General features: G+C 38.1%; 2 protein-coding genes across 2 annotated transcripts in view; one reads left to right on the top strand and one right to left on the bottom strand.

Moving 5' to 3' along the window:
* The window catches only part of LOC138005448 (tRNA (guanine-N(7)-)-methyltransferase-like), a 7,893-nt gene extending 2,841 nt beyond the window's left edge, over positions 1 to 5,052 (bottom strand). The window contains exons 1-4 of the mRNA XM_068851677.1: positions 4,919 to 5,052; positions 3,713 to 3,858; positions 2,035 to 2,093; positions 544 to 669 (exon numbers count right to left, since the gene is read on the bottom strand). Of these exons, the coding sequence (XP_068707778.1) occupies positions 544 to 669; positions 2,035 to 2,093; positions 3,713 to 3,858; positions 4,919 to 5,037 (450 nt within the window). The 5' untranslated portion in view covers positions 5,038 to 5,052. The remainder of the gene's footprint in view (positions 1 to 543; positions 670 to 2,034; positions 2,094 to 3,712; positions 3,859 to 4,918) is intronic.
* A 22-nt stretch (positions 5,053 to 5,074) lies between these two features.
* The window catches only part of LOC138005442 (protein YIPF3-like), a 14,383-nt gene continuing 1,957 nt past the window's right edge, over positions 5,075 to 17,500 (top strand). Inside the window, exons 1-9 of the mRNA XM_068851672.1 lie at positions 5,075 to 5,168; positions 5,540 to 5,610; positions 7,507 to 7,597; positions 8,707 to 8,813; positions 9,929 to 9,977; positions 11,597 to 11,689; positions 13,238 to 13,369; positions 15,361 to 15,480; positions 16,892 to 17,015. Coding sequence (XP_068707773.1) covers positions 5,091 to 5,168; positions 5,540 to 5,610; positions 7,507 to 7,597; positions 8,707 to 8,813; positions 9,929 to 9,977; positions 11,597 to 11,689; positions 13,238 to 13,369; positions 15,361 to 15,480; positions 16,892 to 17,015 — 865 coding nt within the window. The 5' untranslated portion in view covers positions 5,075 to 5,090. The remainder of the gene's footprint in view (positions 5,169 to 5,539; positions 5,611 to 7,506; positions 7,598 to 8,706; positions 8,814 to 9,928; positions 9,978 to 11,596; positions 11,690 to 13,237; positions 13,370 to 15,360; positions 15,481 to 16,891; positions 17,016 to 17,500) is intronic.

Raw genomic sequence — 17,500 nt, 5'->3', positions numbered from 1 at the left:
GAAAACTGTAAAGGGTTAATGGACAAATGAACAAGAGTGGAAATGGATACTGTTGACCCTTAACTCCCTAAGAGGTTGCCCATTGATGTGCAAAATTATACGGTACTAAAAAAAGTAAAATCTTTTTAAGTCACTCTCAGACTGGAAATGGGTAATCAATGATTTTAATCTGACACCGTTTTCTCTTCTGCACCCACATAAACGTCTGTTTTGATTGCCTTTGTTAATAATTATGTCTTGCATTTTGAGAATAACCAGTGGGCATTAAAATAATATTGATGCTGAATCATTTGACAATACTCAAAGTATTTTCTTTCAAATTCAGATCTTCACGCTTGCTTATGCTCTTAGTGAGCAAGCTGAAGGATCATGTCTGCTGAGTATTGTACATGGTCCGAATTGGAAAAAAAACAACAACAACAACAAGTGGGTACCATATAAAGGTGAAAATAATGTTGTGGATGGTATTTAAAACAGTGTTCAGAAAACACAAATCCTCCACACCTCAATTAAATGGTAATAAAGTTAATTATAAGAACTTACTTGTCCCTTCTGGAAATAATTGGGTAGATACTTCATTGCATTGGTCCTTATAACACTGATGTTCTGATACTGGCCTGGATGAGCCGTTCTCAAAGCAATCACTCTGTCACTCACATAGTCACTGACCTAACAAACATTACTGGTAACTTATAAGGCTGCATTCTTTAATTGAGGACCACTTTGACCACTTTGCTTAGTTTAAAGAAAGGAAAGGAAAGGAACTTTTATTTCAGTGTCAAGTTGTTCTAGCGCTAAAGCACTAATTGGGGACACTGTAAATTGAAATTAACAATTAACACAAATCAAGTCAAATGTTGGTTTTTGAGGAGAAGGGGAAACCAGAGTACCCGGAGAAAACCTCTTGGTGCAGAGTAGAGAAGCAACCAAACTCAACCCACATATGACTGCAAGTCTGGGAATAGAACCCAGGCCACATTGGTGGGAGGAGATTGCTCTCACCAGTGCACCATCCCTGCACCCCCCTTAAGATTTTCCAGGACACCCCCAGTTGATGAGTAAAATCGTCTGGCATTAGACAGAAAGTCTCACTCCCAGGGGTCAATGAGGTAATTTTATTCTCACTGAAAACAAAATGGTTTTGCCTATGGCAATCCAAACACTAATGTTTGGGCCAATCAATAAGCTACATACCATTTCCTCAACAGAAAAATCCTGGCAAAAGAATGTGTATGCTTCCAATACTTTATTCTTATTGTCATGAAGAACGCAGTAAATGTCTACTCCAGCAAATGCAATAAAAGCTTAGTACTTCTTTCAAGTCTCTTATATTGATTCCCACAAGTATCCTATAAGCACATTGGTAGAGCAACTACCAATCAACTAACTATAAACCGCACACAGATTTTTCCCACATCGCAGTGTTGGAATTGGTGCTGTTTATAATTATCTCTTATCATTGTTGATATTATTAAGGACAAATTTTGTCCTTTTGCTTGATGATTGAATTGTAATCACCAACCAGCACTGACTTACCTCTAATTACTATAGAATTAAACATTGATCACCTAGTGCAAGATAACAGGACTTGGAAATGGAAGATCATGTTTAACTCATTGACCCCTGAACCCCCTCCCACCCCTCCCCTCCCCTCCCCCCCCCCTTCTCAATTATTGATGAGTAAAATTGTCTGGCGTTAGACAGTGTAAAATCTAAATGTCTCACTCCCAGGGGTCAAAAGGTCAACCAATCTATATTCTTTTGTTCATTGTAACACAAAACAGAGTGCATGCTTGTGAATCTTGTGAACCTTAAGTTTGTAAAATTTGTGAAGTAAATAAAACAATAAGAAACTTTTACTTCAAGCGTGATTCATTTCATTTACCCAACCGGATTTTCATTATCATGTTGGCATCAATCAAAGTTAGGTAATCAAAATAACAAATATATATACATATATGTCGAGTATTCTGAGTTAACTGTCTCTCTTCATTTAGTTTAATTGGCCCAAAAGTCTTTGATGTTGATTCATACCTTAAGTCTTATTTCCATTCCAACCATCAGTGTACTTGGAAACATTGGAGATAAATTAACTGCAAAACAAAGCATCAGACTAATATCACAAGTATAATTATGATAGAAGCTTTGAATGATATTACTAGGACCATAAGGTCTCATACATGGCTTTTATGAAAAAAACTATGAAGAAAATCAGGCAGGTATTTTTTACAGGTCACAGGTCAGGCTTACAGGTCATTGTCTTAACATCACTAAAGTAACCCTAGCCACTCTCCTAATGTAGCTTTAAGCCAAAATCATAGTTTTTAGACCTAGGGCTAGCATTTATTAAGAGTTAACCTGACCTGTGACCTGTAAATAATACCTGCTGAAGAAAATCCAAACATAACAAGTACGGTACACATAAAAGCAAGAACAGGTCTTTTCGGAAGTTACAGCGTGGCAGAATATACTGCACAACCTTGTTTAACATCAACTAAAAGTTAAGCAGATGTGTCTAAGTACTTTTTTTGACAAAACTTGATTTCTGACCATAAGTACTTCTTAAGAGTCTCGATTCAAAACCTTATGTCTTTATTAACAAAGCTGGTACAGGTTGTTCTATTGCACAGACCTTACTGTGCTCAATCCATATGCCAATGCTTACATACAATCTTTTTAGTTTACAGCTACTCCATTATAAATAGTAAAAATTAAGACTCATTAACAATAGATGTGCAGAGAAGCTGGCAGCTCAAAAAGTTGGTTGTTCCAGGAAATAATCTGCCGGGGGGAAGGAGGTATCCACTACAATATGGGCAACAACCTTGCACTAGCTTTTTAATGACAATAGACCCATATCGCTCAATGTCCAAACAGAAGATTTTGCCCGTCGAACCTCTCATTCAGTGTAAGGCAGGACGGGCAAAGACAAAGCCTTTATTCCCCATGGACTCCAAAATGGCCGCCGAGTGATAAATGTGAATAGGTGGTTTTCATGTTACATCACTGCCGCCATATTGGTACAAGAAACAAAAGACCTCTCATTATCTCCCTATGTTTGTCCATCAGCAACTTTATATTAAATCAGTGCAGAAACCCATAAGGGTTGAAACGTGTAACACGCATTTACAGCTTCCAAATATTCAGTGCTAAGTACCATATGTGGAAACCCCTCGCTCCAGTTCATTTTGCGCAAGAACATTGGTGGTATTGCGTCACGGTGTTCTTGCGAACTGATTGGTTGAATGTTTCTCTCTTGTTTTTCCAAATATGGTACTTAGCAAATTGAGTTTCCCAGCACACAAAAGGCCATTACACGTTTCAACCCTTATGGGTTTCTGATCAGTGTTATCTGTGTCTCTAGAGATTGGTTGCAATCACCTATAAACGATACACTCCCAAACAACAACCTCCTCCCCAGGGCCTTCTTGGCTTTCAATAGGGTGGCTCGTCTGGAGAAGACCAGCCGCCACGTTGAAAGTTGAAAAGTCCCTGTGGGCGAGGTTGTTTCGGATAGCAGCACACAATTGTTTAACACTCAATGGTAAGTGCTTAAATTAAGCACTCACCATTGAGTGTTTAACTGTTGTGCAAGCTTGAAGGTCTGGCTTGACCCTGCAGGAATCCTCCATCAAAGGCCTGAAGCCCATCAACAGCAGTACCATCATAAATACTATAATCGCAATCATCATCATCATCATCATCATCATACCTAACAGGCCACCATAGCCACAACCAATGTCTGCAAACTCTACTTTGGAGATTGTGTTCTCTGATGAACTCCCATTCGTTTCAGCTTTCTCTGAATAAAAAGCAGGAAACAATGTCCTCCAATCCATAGCATCTGGAGATACAGGACTTTAAAGGAACACAAGACACAAACATGATCACTGCTTGCGGCAGGTAAAACACCGGTCTCAGTTCACAGGTCTCTGTTTTCCCAAATACAGAAACCAACCTAAACAAAGCTAATTTGAGCTAAACAAGACTTTTTAGGCCTAAATTTAGCTTTAATGAATGTTTAGGTTTGTTTCTGTATTGGTAAAACAGAGACCTGTCACCTGAGACCTGTGTTTTGTACCTGTCCAACTGCTTGGGAAAAGTTGTACTGAAGCTTTAAAAAAATAAAGTTGACTTTTTAAACTGTGGAACAAAAAACAAATGACTGGAAAGGAATGTGGTTAACTTGCATATTTAGTCCTGAAAATGATAATTTGTCTCTCATTTGTTGCACAGCGAAGGGCGTGTCTCTTTTATGGTCACGTGCTTGCAAGTCATTTATACTGCTTGATTTCTTAAAAAGAAGTGACTTTCAATCATCCAGAGATGCCAACCTATGAGGATCTAAAATCTGGAGATTTTTTCCATCCGCTCTCCCCACCCCTCCCCCCTCGATCAACCTACCCACTCCCCCTCCCCTCCTCTCCCCCCCCCCCACCTTAAACGCACCAACCCATCCCCCAGCAGCTCCTTCAGAATACAAGAATATTCTGCCGCCATTGTGAATTTGCGGGAAAACAGAGTACTTATGTCAAGAATTTTTATTGGTTAATCGGAGATCCAATCAAACAATCGGTTATATGGCTATGATAGCTAAAGGAAGTCATTTTGTTTAGTTCTATTAACGTGTGTTTGAAACTCAGAGATGAAGAAGTGCATTACTGAAACAATGAAACGAGTTTGAAAAAATCGATTTTTTTTTAAACTTGGGATGCAATTTGAGTCTAGAATGGAGAAACGTCTGTGAAAGGTTCAGAGTCGTTTTTATCCGGGAGATTTAATGACCCATACGGGAGACCGGGAGGTTCGTTCCGTATCCGGGAGACTCCCGGATAATCCGGGAGAGTTGGCACGTATGATCATCCCTGTTTCACTTTAATAATTTCCGACACCTTTGGTCCCTGACGGTAATACTCACTATTCGAGAGTGTGGTCTGCTATGGGGTTAGCATGGGCCCTTTGCCGGTAATACTTTTTCTGCGGAAGTTCCGCCATATTGGATCTTTGAGCTGAATCTCCCAGAAACCCTTGCAACATTGTTAACTATTACCCAGTGTCCTTCGCAATCGAGGCATGCTTGCAGATCCAATATGGCGACGCTAGGAGACGAAGATAAAAGCAGTTCTGCTTCCAGCGAAAGTCGCTCATCGAGTTGGTACTATGTACAGGTAATTTTATCGTCTAAAATAATCTCCATAACGTTACCGCGAAAAAGACAGGATGCGAAAATTGGTTGTGTATTGAAAAAACGTAGATAGAAATTCAACAACAATAATAAGGATTTTTTTTATCATTAGCTTATTAACTCAACTACGTATGTCATGAAATTACTCAAATGATTTCACTTTCAGCTTATGTGTCGAAAGTATATTTCCGAAAAAAGTTATTGATCGGATCAAAAATGGAGTTTGTGAAAATTCAAGCTTACAGTAATCACCTAAGTAATTGTTTAAGATCTTGACGTCATCCAGTTTTCTTCCTTTGCTGAAATAAAGCTAACCAGAGCTGTTGTGTGATAATCACGGCTTGCCTTTTTCAGGACAACACCTCTGCAGTTATTGATATAGCAAATACCGATGATCTCCAGTCTGAACCTGGAAATGGCGAAAGGTCTGTTTTCATTCATTTTGTGCTAATAAAAATGACAATATTATTACTGTAGCATTACATGTTGGAGGGGACTAGCCTGAAGACAGCTGGGCTAGATTGCAGAATTCCCGGCCACAAGAGATGGACCCTAAAAACACTGCTGCTGCAATGCTGCAGTCATGGTGTTGGAGATACATGTACCTTGTTCTGTAATCCATGAGGCAAGCACCGTGGCACCAGCCATTCTACTCAGCTCAGTTTAACCTTAAGTCAACTAAGGCACCATGGCACTGCGGTAGCAGTTATTGGGCTTAACTCAGTTAACCTTAAGTCGACTTAAGTACCACAGCACTGCAGCACCATCCATTTTACTCACTTCACTTAAACCATAAGACAACTAAGGCACTGTGGCAACCTGCCATTCTACTCAATTCACTTTAACCTTAAAACGTATGAGGTACTGTGCTACTCGCACTGGTAGGGTGGGAGGGTGGGTGGGAATAAAATTCGTAAACAGTAAAGGTACTCCTTACAGTTAACTATAGAGCTCACAGAGTGATACTTTGGACTTTACTAGACCTTTTATACTGAGACTAATGTCTACTGTAGGACTAAACCAATGTTGACTAACATACCATCTAATACAAACAACTCCTGTAGCACTCAATGCAACATGAATGGGGATAGTTGTTGCTTTTCGCCAATCCAGATAAAGGATATAAATGCAGGCAGACAGCATTAAAGACAAGGATAAAGGAACACAGTTCGAATTGTTAGAATATAGGAATCCATTCATGTCTTGTTTGCGTTGCATAATGTTTACAAAATAACGTGACATGTGGAGGATAGCTCTAACGAGTCACGCTCCATTAACTACGTTTTACAGCGCTGTTGTAAAGCTTTATTCATGAATATATCATTTCATCGTTGATTCATTCCTCACGGGATTAGTGGAACTCACAAATGACCAGTTCCCAACGTCAGTGGCTTGATAACTCAGTTGGTTAGAGCGTCGCACCGGTATCGCGAGGTCACGGGTTCAAACCCCGTTGAAGTCCTGAATTTTTCAGGCTTCTCTACGCAATTGCAAAAATTGCATTCATAACTGCAAGGATAATAGCTTCTTTTGACTCTACTCAAACTAGCGGCCAACTTCAGATTTCATTGAAATCCCTGTATGTCCATTGCTCTCTGCATACACAATAAGTCACAATTAGTGATATTATGCCATGTGACCTACATGTACATTAATTTTGCTGGAGTCGTGGACCACACTGAAGTGTTCGGGCATTTCAATGTCCCACTGAGTTCATGAAAGAAAGTTTTGTGACAGGCTCCATGTTTGTCATCAATTTATCCGAGAAAACTTGAAAGTCTTTGTTGTGATTACAAAACGAACACTTCTTCCTCTAACGAGAATTGAACCAATGACCTCCCACATAATGGTATAGGGCTTTACATTTTCTGTAACTGATGGGGATTTCATAGTGTAGACATCTTGCCAGGCTACTTTATGGTGCTTGTGTATCAAAATAACACATTCAATTTACTAGTTCCTGCAGGACACAATGAATGGTTGACCACAGGGTCAGGGTGTACATCTGCATGATGTTCTTTTCAAATCTTCTTAACAAGCCACACTACACTATTGTGAAACAGCCAAAGCTACCTGTAGTTATTTGTTTAGGAATACTAATAAATTCAACCTTTTCCAGATCTTGTCATAAATCCAACACTTTCTCCAGTCCTGAGGTCATTAAGGTCTACAATTTGCTTTTAAAGGTACCCTAGATTGTCCCAGAGGGTTATCAGTTATTGGATCAGCAGAACTTAACATGAAGGCCTATCCGTAATCAATTTTGATCCTTAAGTTGTTAAACATTTAACTGAAACATGCTTCTTTTTGTGTGGTTTCAGTCAGGAAGGCAGTCCAAGCAGGCAGGGGGTCTCAGAAACCGAGTTCATGGAAAGAATCAGAGAGAGAATGGCTCAAGAGGTCGGGGGCTATGTAAGTACATTCAAAGTTTGTGAGAACTCAGAAATTGTGATCCTACAGCATCGATTAGTAGGGCATGTGTGCCCGGCTATAAGCGATGAGACTTTAATAAAGTTGTTATTATTATTATTATTATTATTATTATTATTATTATTATTATTATTATTATTATTATTATTATTATTATTATTATTATTATTATTATTATTATTATTATTATACAGTGTCAGATTCCTAAATTGGGTACATTTAACCAAGATACTGTATTGTCATACTGTATTGTCACACCGGAGACATGCCGAGATTGTTGGAAAAAATGTTATGTAGTCTGTTCCAGGATCTCAAACTATGTGGAGGGGCTCAAAATCAATTATATTAATCTTCCTCAGAATAAGAGGTGTAGCAAGTTACAGTGTAGTTAGAGAAACAAGGGAGAGTGGTCCTTTTCTATTTGTCCTCATTCTCTCTTTCTCTTTTTTTTTTGTCGCGATCACCACTATTTGAATTGTTGGAAGAGCTTAACTTTATTAAAATAATTATTTTTATTCATGGCATTGCAGATGACTTTGCCGACTTTTTGCTACTTTTTTTGCTCGTTGTAAATACTTAAGGTGCTGCACATGAGGAAGTATTGTTGTGGAAACATCATGTTTCCTCAGCGCGCAAACAAGGAAACACTTGCTGAGGAAGCAAATTGTTTCTGAACATATTCAGAAACATTTTTACTTCTTGGAACTCAAGCAGATTTTGCTTGTGCAACAAATGTTTCCTGGGGCGGCAAAGGGGAAAACATTTGCTTCTGCAACGATGTCTTTGCAAACATTGTTTCCTTGTTTGCGGGCACCTTTAAGGTAATCTCCATGCACATGTAGACAATTAAAAAAACAAAAACTTGTGTCTGACTGGATGAATTTTACTGCAAAACAATCCTTGTTAGCTGCCCCCCCCCCCCTCCCCTGTACTCCTCCTCCCCCCTACCCCCCAACCTAAGATTCCAAAATAATTTTGATTTGGTAAACAGCCACAACATTATGAGACATCATGTGATAGTTTGCAATACAACACATGCATGTTTTCATGTTACATGTAGTATACTTAATATCCCTCTTCACATCTTCCAGGTATGGCAGGCAAGTAAGCAGTCAGCAAAGAGAGCCTTCGATCTTTACGCTAACATAGACATACTCAGACCTTACTTTGATGTTGAGCCCATTGAAGTCCGCAACAGGTAATGTCAGCAACTAAGTTTACATTGTGCTTGTCTTAGTTTACCAGTACATGTAGATATTACTTTTTCGTGAATTATTGCAAATCTTTGATTATTTTAATCTGTAAACAGACTTTTCTAGTTCCTAGGAAAGATGGGGCCTTAAATGTATTTGTCACCTTTTCAATAGTCAGATAGAAGGAGCCAATAATCATTAAAATCAATAATATCAGGATTGAAGCAGGGTGCCCTGTGGGCAAGTTATAGCAAGCATGTTAAACTAGCCCAAAAAGATTAAAAGAGTAGGATTTTCATATACATGTATAAAAAATTTGTGAACTGACAATAATAAAAGTAATGCATTAGTTGAAGATTGTATGGCCGAGACATGACAGCACAGAACTGCGGACATAAAAATAATGTAATGCAATGCTTTTTTGAACTTTCAAAAAACTGTTTTCAGGTTGGGCAAATTTAAGTGGAAAGCTTATGATACTTGAGTCCACTTGCCCGTCAGTCTAGTAAAGGTTAGAATCCACTAGCCTGATTGCAAATTCCCCAAGGCTATGGGACATGACTTTCTTTTCATGCTGATGGGAAGAAATGGGAGAGGGTCATCAAAGTTGATTTCTGTTGAGTCTGATACCCCATTCATACCAACAAGACATGTTTAGTTAGCGTGGGTTTAACAAAATATTGAAAAATGAGATTCAGGTGAGTTTCCTTTTTCTTACAAATAAAGTGCTATTTCAATCTTGTGTGGCAGACAAATGGCATCCAGTGTGTGAGAATTAATACATGCTTTGATCAGTGCTAAATGTGTTGTCGACACAGAAAAAAATTAATCTTCTAACTTATGCTCCATTAGTTCGAAGATTTTTCTGGGAGACAGGGATTTTGAAAATACATTAGAGTACAGGATCATTGCTATATGGACATTTTTTTCAAAGTAAATTTGAAGCATACTTCTGTTAAATGTTTTTCCTCATTTCATACAAAGATTTGATGCAAATTGAACATGAAGGACCAGTTTTTATTTATCTTAATTAAACAAAATTTCTCAAATTCTGGAAGATTTTTCAGGTTATGTTTGATCATGTAAGATAATAATATTGATTTAATAATTCCCCTTACAGATTGGTCTATTCATTGATCCCAAAATTTCCATCAACAGCATCACCACAGGTAATTAGTTAAGTGTTCCTTCAAGTAATCTACATGTATGACAGGTTGTGAGTTCCATGTTAGAGAATTCATTTTTAGTGAGTGTGATAATTTAATGATCCTCATACTTAGCTGGACACTTTGAGTAAATTGTCTCTAATAAACAGGTGGTTTTCAGATATCTATAAGACAATAATTTTTTTACCCAAATTGCTTATAAATAATCTCTCAATCTGATTGTCTAATTTGCCGTTGTCGATTAGAGTCTAGACAGCGTTTTTTGTGTCATGCTCGCGTCAATTTGTCATGCAATGTGATAGCCAATCAGGAATGCTCATTTTGGGAAATAAACCAATCATAATTATTGTGCGAAAGTTTTAGATAATGCTTGTTCTTTTTTAAGACGCTTTCCATTTGACAGAAATGACCGGCCAGACCCGGCATTTGGAAGGACTAACTCTACAACGCTTTCAAATTATCACACTTCGCAGATCATATATACTCCTGCAGAAGAATACGAGGGATTATCATGCAAGTGTTCCTTCAAATTATTGTATTTTTCTTGCAAATTGACGGGTCTGGCTGGCCAGTTCTGATGAAAGGAAAGCACCCTTAGTGTCATGATTTTGGTCGTGCTCTGAAATAAACCCTTTCTTTGACCTTGAATATTGTGGTAAAAAACAAATCGAACTTGGTTCAGCGTTGTCTGTACTCTTATCGACAGTGATATTTGTCATCACAGTGGTCAAAATTATTTTGTTGTGCACTCACTTGGCTGCGCCTCGTGAGTCCACAACATTTTGACCATTTGGTGACGAATATCATTTTCGATAAGAATGAAGACAATGCTGAACCACTTTCAATTTGTTAAATTGTTTTAATTGTCCAACTATTAGTGTGAGAATCATTTCTCTCTTTAACTCATTGACTTAACAGATTTTACTTTGTCTAATGCCAGACGATTTTTAATTAGTCGTCAACTGGGGGCATTCTAGAGTACCTGAGGAATCAATGTGTTACTCAGTCAAAACTGCATCCCCTCCATTAATGTGAATCTTCGTAAAAACGAAGAATTTCTAACTTCTATTCCATGTATTCCTATTCCAGAATACGGTCAATCGATCACACCCTAAGTCATTAGCTATTCTTTCATTTAAAACAAGTCATTGGTCATGAATAAATTTGGATGATTATTTTGGTTATGTTCTTTGTACATGTAGGTCTTGTTTTTAGTTTGAAATTTGGATGTACCGGTAATGAGAAATACTAAGTATTTCTGGGTACATGTTGGGCACATGTATGTACCGTCCCAAATATCGAGTCTGAGTTTGAACAGTTGAATCATACAAATAACTGTAGTTGTGTCAGATCCAATCTCAAATGTGCCAACTAAAACAGTGATTGCCAAGGAGCACTGTCCAGATCATTTCCAGCATCGCCGTTGGCAGTTATCTGCTGAGGAAGTTTAATAGTGAACTTGATTTGATTTAGTAATTTTGTATTACGTACTTTTTGCTTTCTGTTAGCGGCAAACTACATGTTTCTAGGAAGATTGCTAACTAGGGAGATTGATTGTTAATATTGACTTGAAATTCCTATATTAAGAGTACATTCACAGTACAAGAACTTTTTCTACACAGACTGTTGTTGGTGAATTGTATGGTCCCTTGATGTTGGTTTTTACGATGATTGCCATATTGCTCTTCAGTATGAAAACATCTGGTCACACAGTGGTAAGTCTCAATGAATGATGTCTCTCGTTCTTTGGCACTAGACAAGCAATAATAATTATTGTTATATTATACCTTGACTTTCACTCAACAAAACAAGCACTGTGATTGGTTGATTCTTGGTCACATACCCCTGATCAAATTCAAGTGAATCCCAACCGGGATACAATTCCTCAGTTGTTACCCACTCTGGATGTTTTGCTGTGATTGGGGAAGCAAAAGTCTAAATAATAACAAAGCACTTAATTGCTGTTAGTTGTGTTTACCCTCAAGTCCTGATGTTTCCCTCAACTTTGTCTTGGGAAACCTCAGGACTCTCGTGAAAACAAAACTAACTGTTTCCCTCGGGACCATACATTAAGTGTACATGTATATATATTATTTTGTATTTTTTATTGCAATTCAAAGATTTTATGTACCGTGTAAATGGACCAGTCAATAATAATTATCATTGTTATATACCGAGACTTTCATTCAACAAAACGAGCACTTTGAGTGGTTGATTCTTGGTCACATGCCCCTGATCAAGTTCAAATGAATCCTGAACGGGATACAATTCCGCAGTTGTTGCCCGCTCCAGAGGTTTTGCTGCAATTGTGGAAGGAAAAGTCTATATATATATAACAAAGCACTTTATGTCTGATCCCTCAGGAAACTAGTTAGTTTTGTTTACCCTTGATTGCTGATGTTTCCCTCGACTTCGTCTTAAGAAACATCAGGACTCTCGGGAAAACAAAACTAACTGTTTCCCTCGGGACCTTACATTAAGTGTTTGTTATTTTATTGTTTGACACATACTCCTCTTCCTTCCTAGGCATTCCCTAGGCATATTATCCTTTGTGTTCCCCTGGTGTGGGGAAGTGAACAACCAAAACAAAGAAGGATCAAAACATGATTTATGATAAGAGGGCAAAACATTAATTTGGACAGAATAACTCCCATGAAATATTCCTTAAAACGCTTCAAAGTGAAAAAATTGAAAAACTACAAGCTACTCAAATGTCAGAGTCAACTAAAAATGTGTACATGTACAAGAAAAAAATCTATAAATATGAAAAGAACAAGAGATAGTCAAATAATGACATTTTGGGGACAAGAAGTTTGGATTTGTCTAAGGCTTGCATAAGGTTAATTGTGTCTAATGACTTGAATTTGCAAACGATAGCAATGCAGTTTCTTGATAAAAAGAATATTCTAGAAATGGGGGATAAAGTGGTCCAGAGAAGTTCTGCAGTGCCTTAAAGGAAACTGTAGGGTCAAGGTTGGGTCAGAAGCAGTGGCTTTTTATACGATCATTCATTTTTCCAAGGCTTGTCCATTGGTTTACATTTATCTTCAGCTTTATCAGGTGTTGACCCTAGACCTGCCTTTATCTGGAACACTGGGACATCTGCATGATGGGGGTCAAATGCCCAACCCCTTCCCTGCCCCCCCTCCCCCCCCCCCAAAAAAAACTATAATGGCCATTGACAGAAAAACTCATTGATTTAAGGATCACCATTTACTTATTCATTTGTTTGATTGATTTTGCATTTGTTATTTTGTTTGTAGCAAGAAGGCACATTGATGGGAACAGCTTTTGGTGTTTGTTTTGGATACTGGATTGGTGGCTCGGCATTTTTTTATTCTGTTTCTTTCATGTGCAACACTCATCTCACTTTTCTTCAGGTTCTCTCTTTGTCGGTAGGTGGTTGTCACTCTTCTACTGTGTGTACACATACCTTGTGAGAATGAGATGCAGAGTTAACTTTTTAAAAGACAGTTAATATTTTGAATGCACATGACTTATTTATAACAACCTAAGATAACCTGTTATGTCCTCTTCTTCTTCCTCTCCTTATTATTATTATTATTATTATTATTATTATTATTATTATTATTAAAACTACTTGTATTTCACGCAGTAAACATTAGTAATAGAGCTCTTGTCATAAATTGTGACCCTTCACGCGAAAAGGGGGCTTATGAAAATTTCACGATCATGCCTCTTTCCGAGATCACCAAGCATAAATGAATTATGAGCATTAATCTTTGGGGCAACTTGGAAAATCACAGCAACTCGCTTAATAGTATGTTTTTATTTAAGTGCGCCAAAGGGGGCGACTAACTGCTCAAAATACACTTAAATCCAAACATAGTACGACTAATTTTTCCTAGAATCCGAGGCAGCGAGCAGCGCGTAAATTTTTACGAGAAAATCGAACAACATTATTCCCCAAAAAGGACTGATCAGTTTGCAAAATCTCAGCGGATAAATCCTTTTTTTAACCTACGTGACAGCATTTTTGGCCGCAGACCCTGATCGGGGGATGTCAATTTCATTGCGTATTTTTGACCAAACGTTGATTATGCAGAATTGAGGAGAATCCCTCGTATGGTGTCAAGTGCGCTTTTGGATGCTTCCCTCTCCTCCTACACTGACTTTTTTCAGTGTATTTGATTGTTTATGCTATTGGAGAAACTGTAATAAATAAACTGTTTTGCTCGCTAGCGTAATTCGTGTCAGTATCGTCATGAAACATTTTCATCCAAATTATAGATCGTAGTGCCATCAACGAAGCAAAATAATCGTACCAACTTCGATTTCGCCGAAATTAACGAAACGGCGCCCCATACAAACTTGAAACTTTTCACACAAGAGAAGATAAAAATACCATTATTCGATTTCCGAAGCAAAACATTGTTTTTCCTTGTTTACCGCAATTTTAATACGAAATTTTCCTGTTATTCTGGATGGCGTAGCAACATAATTTCACGGCGTGAACATGAGTGAGTCCACGACGTGACTTCATTATTTTCACGGTCTTCAATTTCAACCGTCTTCAACGGTCTTCAATTTCAACCGTTGATTTCAGTCTTGGTAAAAAAATTCAGATCATGTGATAACATTTTTTGTGGTGCTGCGCTTTTGAAAACACCAATCATGTAACACTATTCCTCCGTTCTTCCCACGCCTGCGCAAAGAAAGAAACCTGAAGTATAGTTTCCACCTGCTTGCACTGTTGTGTCTACTATATCGCTTTGTACTTCCTTGGACAAGGCTGGCAAGGTAATAGCTTTGGCTGGTTTTTCTTGGTGTCAACATCATTTCGCACTTTTCTCTTTGGGGAGAGCAACAGAAGATGGCATCACATGATTGGTGTTTTTGAAACCACAGAACCACAAAACAATGTTATCGTGTGATCAAATTTTTTTAACCACAGACTGAAATCAGCAGTCCATGAAGTGGGCTAAAAAAAGCTCTTGTCCACGGACGTCTGAGATCGATATTAGTTGTACTTATTCCTCTTGTAATTCTTCAGTGATTTGATGTGGCACTACTGTAAAAGAGGCCTTTGCTCCCAATAGTTCCACTGGAGATATGAATATCGCTAACATTGGGCACTTTTTCTTGTCATTGGGGCTCCAGCTCTTTGATGTGTTTGATATGAAATGGCTCTTAACTATTTCAGGGGCGGATCTAGGGGGAGGTTGCAGGGGGTGCGCACCTTCTCCCCCTGAGATGACCTGTGGCTTTCTAATACAACTGGCATTCTGCAAAGAAAAAAATAAAAAAAAAACGTCACTAGTCAGCTCCAGTGTATGCCATTCCTTAGGGGTTCACTCTCTCCTAAGAAAAATCCTAGATCTGCCCCCGTATTTACCTGATAATATCAACATTATCTTCACTTCAGGGTTATGCACTATTTGGAAACGTTGTATGTCTTTTCCTGACTACCGTTGGATATCACCATTCTCACTCATTCTTTTATGCCCTTTGGTTGGTGTTTGGAGGACTATCAGCTGCTAAATTGGTGAGTTTTGTAAAGTTCTGTATTGTAACGCCAACTTATAGAAGTAGGGTTACATTAGGAGACAGAACCTTCCAAGTCACAGCTCCGGCACTTTGGAATGTATTACCGCGTGAGATTCGTTCTATTACACATCTAGGAATTTTTAGGTGCCATCAGAAAACGCACCTCTTTAAGGAAGCTTTTTATTAATTTTTATCATGAGAATTATTATTATCTTAACATATATTGTATATTTCAATTGTATATTTCAATTTTATTACAGTATACAGTGTATTTTTAATCAATTATTATTGTTTAGATACCCTGTATTTAATTATTATAGATAGAAATAACACTGTATCTTGTAATCCTTATCCACTGCTCAAATATTACGAATTTGATATCTTGTGTCCTTTAAAATATTTTGCCTCTTGTATATGGGATCGAAACGAACTTGGAATTTACCAGCTCCTAGGTAGCTTGATACTGTAGCCAACTTGGTAGAGCAATGTGTCAGCATGACTGAATCAGGGCTTATAATTAACTCTTTTGCTCAGGTGCCAGCTGGCGACTAATGGGGAAAATTTGGTCGCCAGATCATAAATTTTGGTCGCCAACTTTGCATGCAAGGAAAGTCATCATTATTAAGTAGCACCAAAAAAAAAAGCACAGTCAATTTTGAAGGTGTTCGCTTTTTAACAGAGGGGACAAGTTCTCCAACCCACTTTACGTTAAGGGTACAGGTTGCTTTTTGAAGGTTCCATGCAAATTTCAAACTCATTGTGCGATGTGTAGCCTCATTATCAATGTGTTATCAATATCAAGCTAGTTGCGAGGAGGTCCTTCGGTAATATGGCTAAATCTACGTTTTCAGCATTCACAGCTGACGATGGATTTAAATTCTCAATTAACCCTCTTGCCGAATTTCGTCTTCCGGGCGCAAATTCGCGGTAACCGGCAAGAATCATACGGTGTTTTTAAGTCCACGATCCCATGAAGGCGCTGAAACAATATGGTGCCTAGTAAACGCGGTGATCGAATTGTGCTATTAATTAACGATGTGAGAAACCGATTTTCTCGTAGTATTTATACATTATTTTAATGGGGAAAGAAAGGTGAGTCGTGTTCTAGCTACCAGTTCCGAACCTGGGTTATCAGACAAAACGTGATTCGCCAGCTGGCGAGCAGTGCTGAAAATCTAGTCGCCAGCCCTCAATTTTTGGTCGCATTGGCGACCAGTGAGTCGCAATTTCAAGCCCTGTGAATGGTCATTGGTTTGAGTGCAATTCAAGCCTGGAGGTTTTTACAAGCTCCTTTTAACTGCCTATTAAGTTTCTTCCTTCATAAGAATTTTTTTTAAAATTATCATTCTCTCATTTTTGTACATATTTTGCTTACTGTTATAACTGTTGTACTTTTTTTTTTTGGGCAGGTCACCGTTTTCATGAGTCGCACATTTAATCGTCGTCAGGGTCTCATTGCTGGTTGTGTGGTGGCAGCTGTACATTTGCTGTTTTTGTTATATCTGCACTTTGCCTATCACAGTGTCTATGAAGGTTTGCTACAATATTATTTATGTTGTAAAATGACTTGTTGGATAAAGTTGTGGCAATCAAAATTAATGTTCAGTATTATTGGCCGTGCAAGGAATCTGCATGTCAGTGTTCCAAATAAGAGATGAATCCTTTACTAGTACTTTTGGCCATGTGAGAAATTTGAACGAGACATTTTTTGGCTGCACGAAAAATGGAGTGAAACAAAACAAGAGGTTGTTCTCACCCATTTTTCATGTGGCTAAAACTTCAAAAATCGTCCATGTTCCCATATTCAGTATGTTCTGAGTATTCAGCCTATTTTATTAGAGAGTGTTATGTAACTGGAACATACCTCGGATTGAGAGGAAGCAAAAATGTGGCCCCTTCTTAAACCCCTGCGATCCTCGTCAATACACCACTCCTAAAAATCGAAGATTTTTGAAGCCATTCCAATGCATAAATTGTATGGGGTATATTGCTATGATTTTGTATACTTAATTTTTATG

Source organism: Montipora foliosa, chromosome 1 (genome assembly GCF_036669935.1).
Source record: "Montipora foliosa isolate CH-2021 chromosome 1, ASM3666993v2, whole genome shotgun sequence".
Classification (NCBI taxonomy): Eukaryota; Metazoa; Cnidaria; class Anthozoa; order Scleractinia; family Acroporidae; genus Montipora; species Montipora foliosa.
This window is presented reverse-complemented; position numbering and strand designations above follow the sequence as displayed.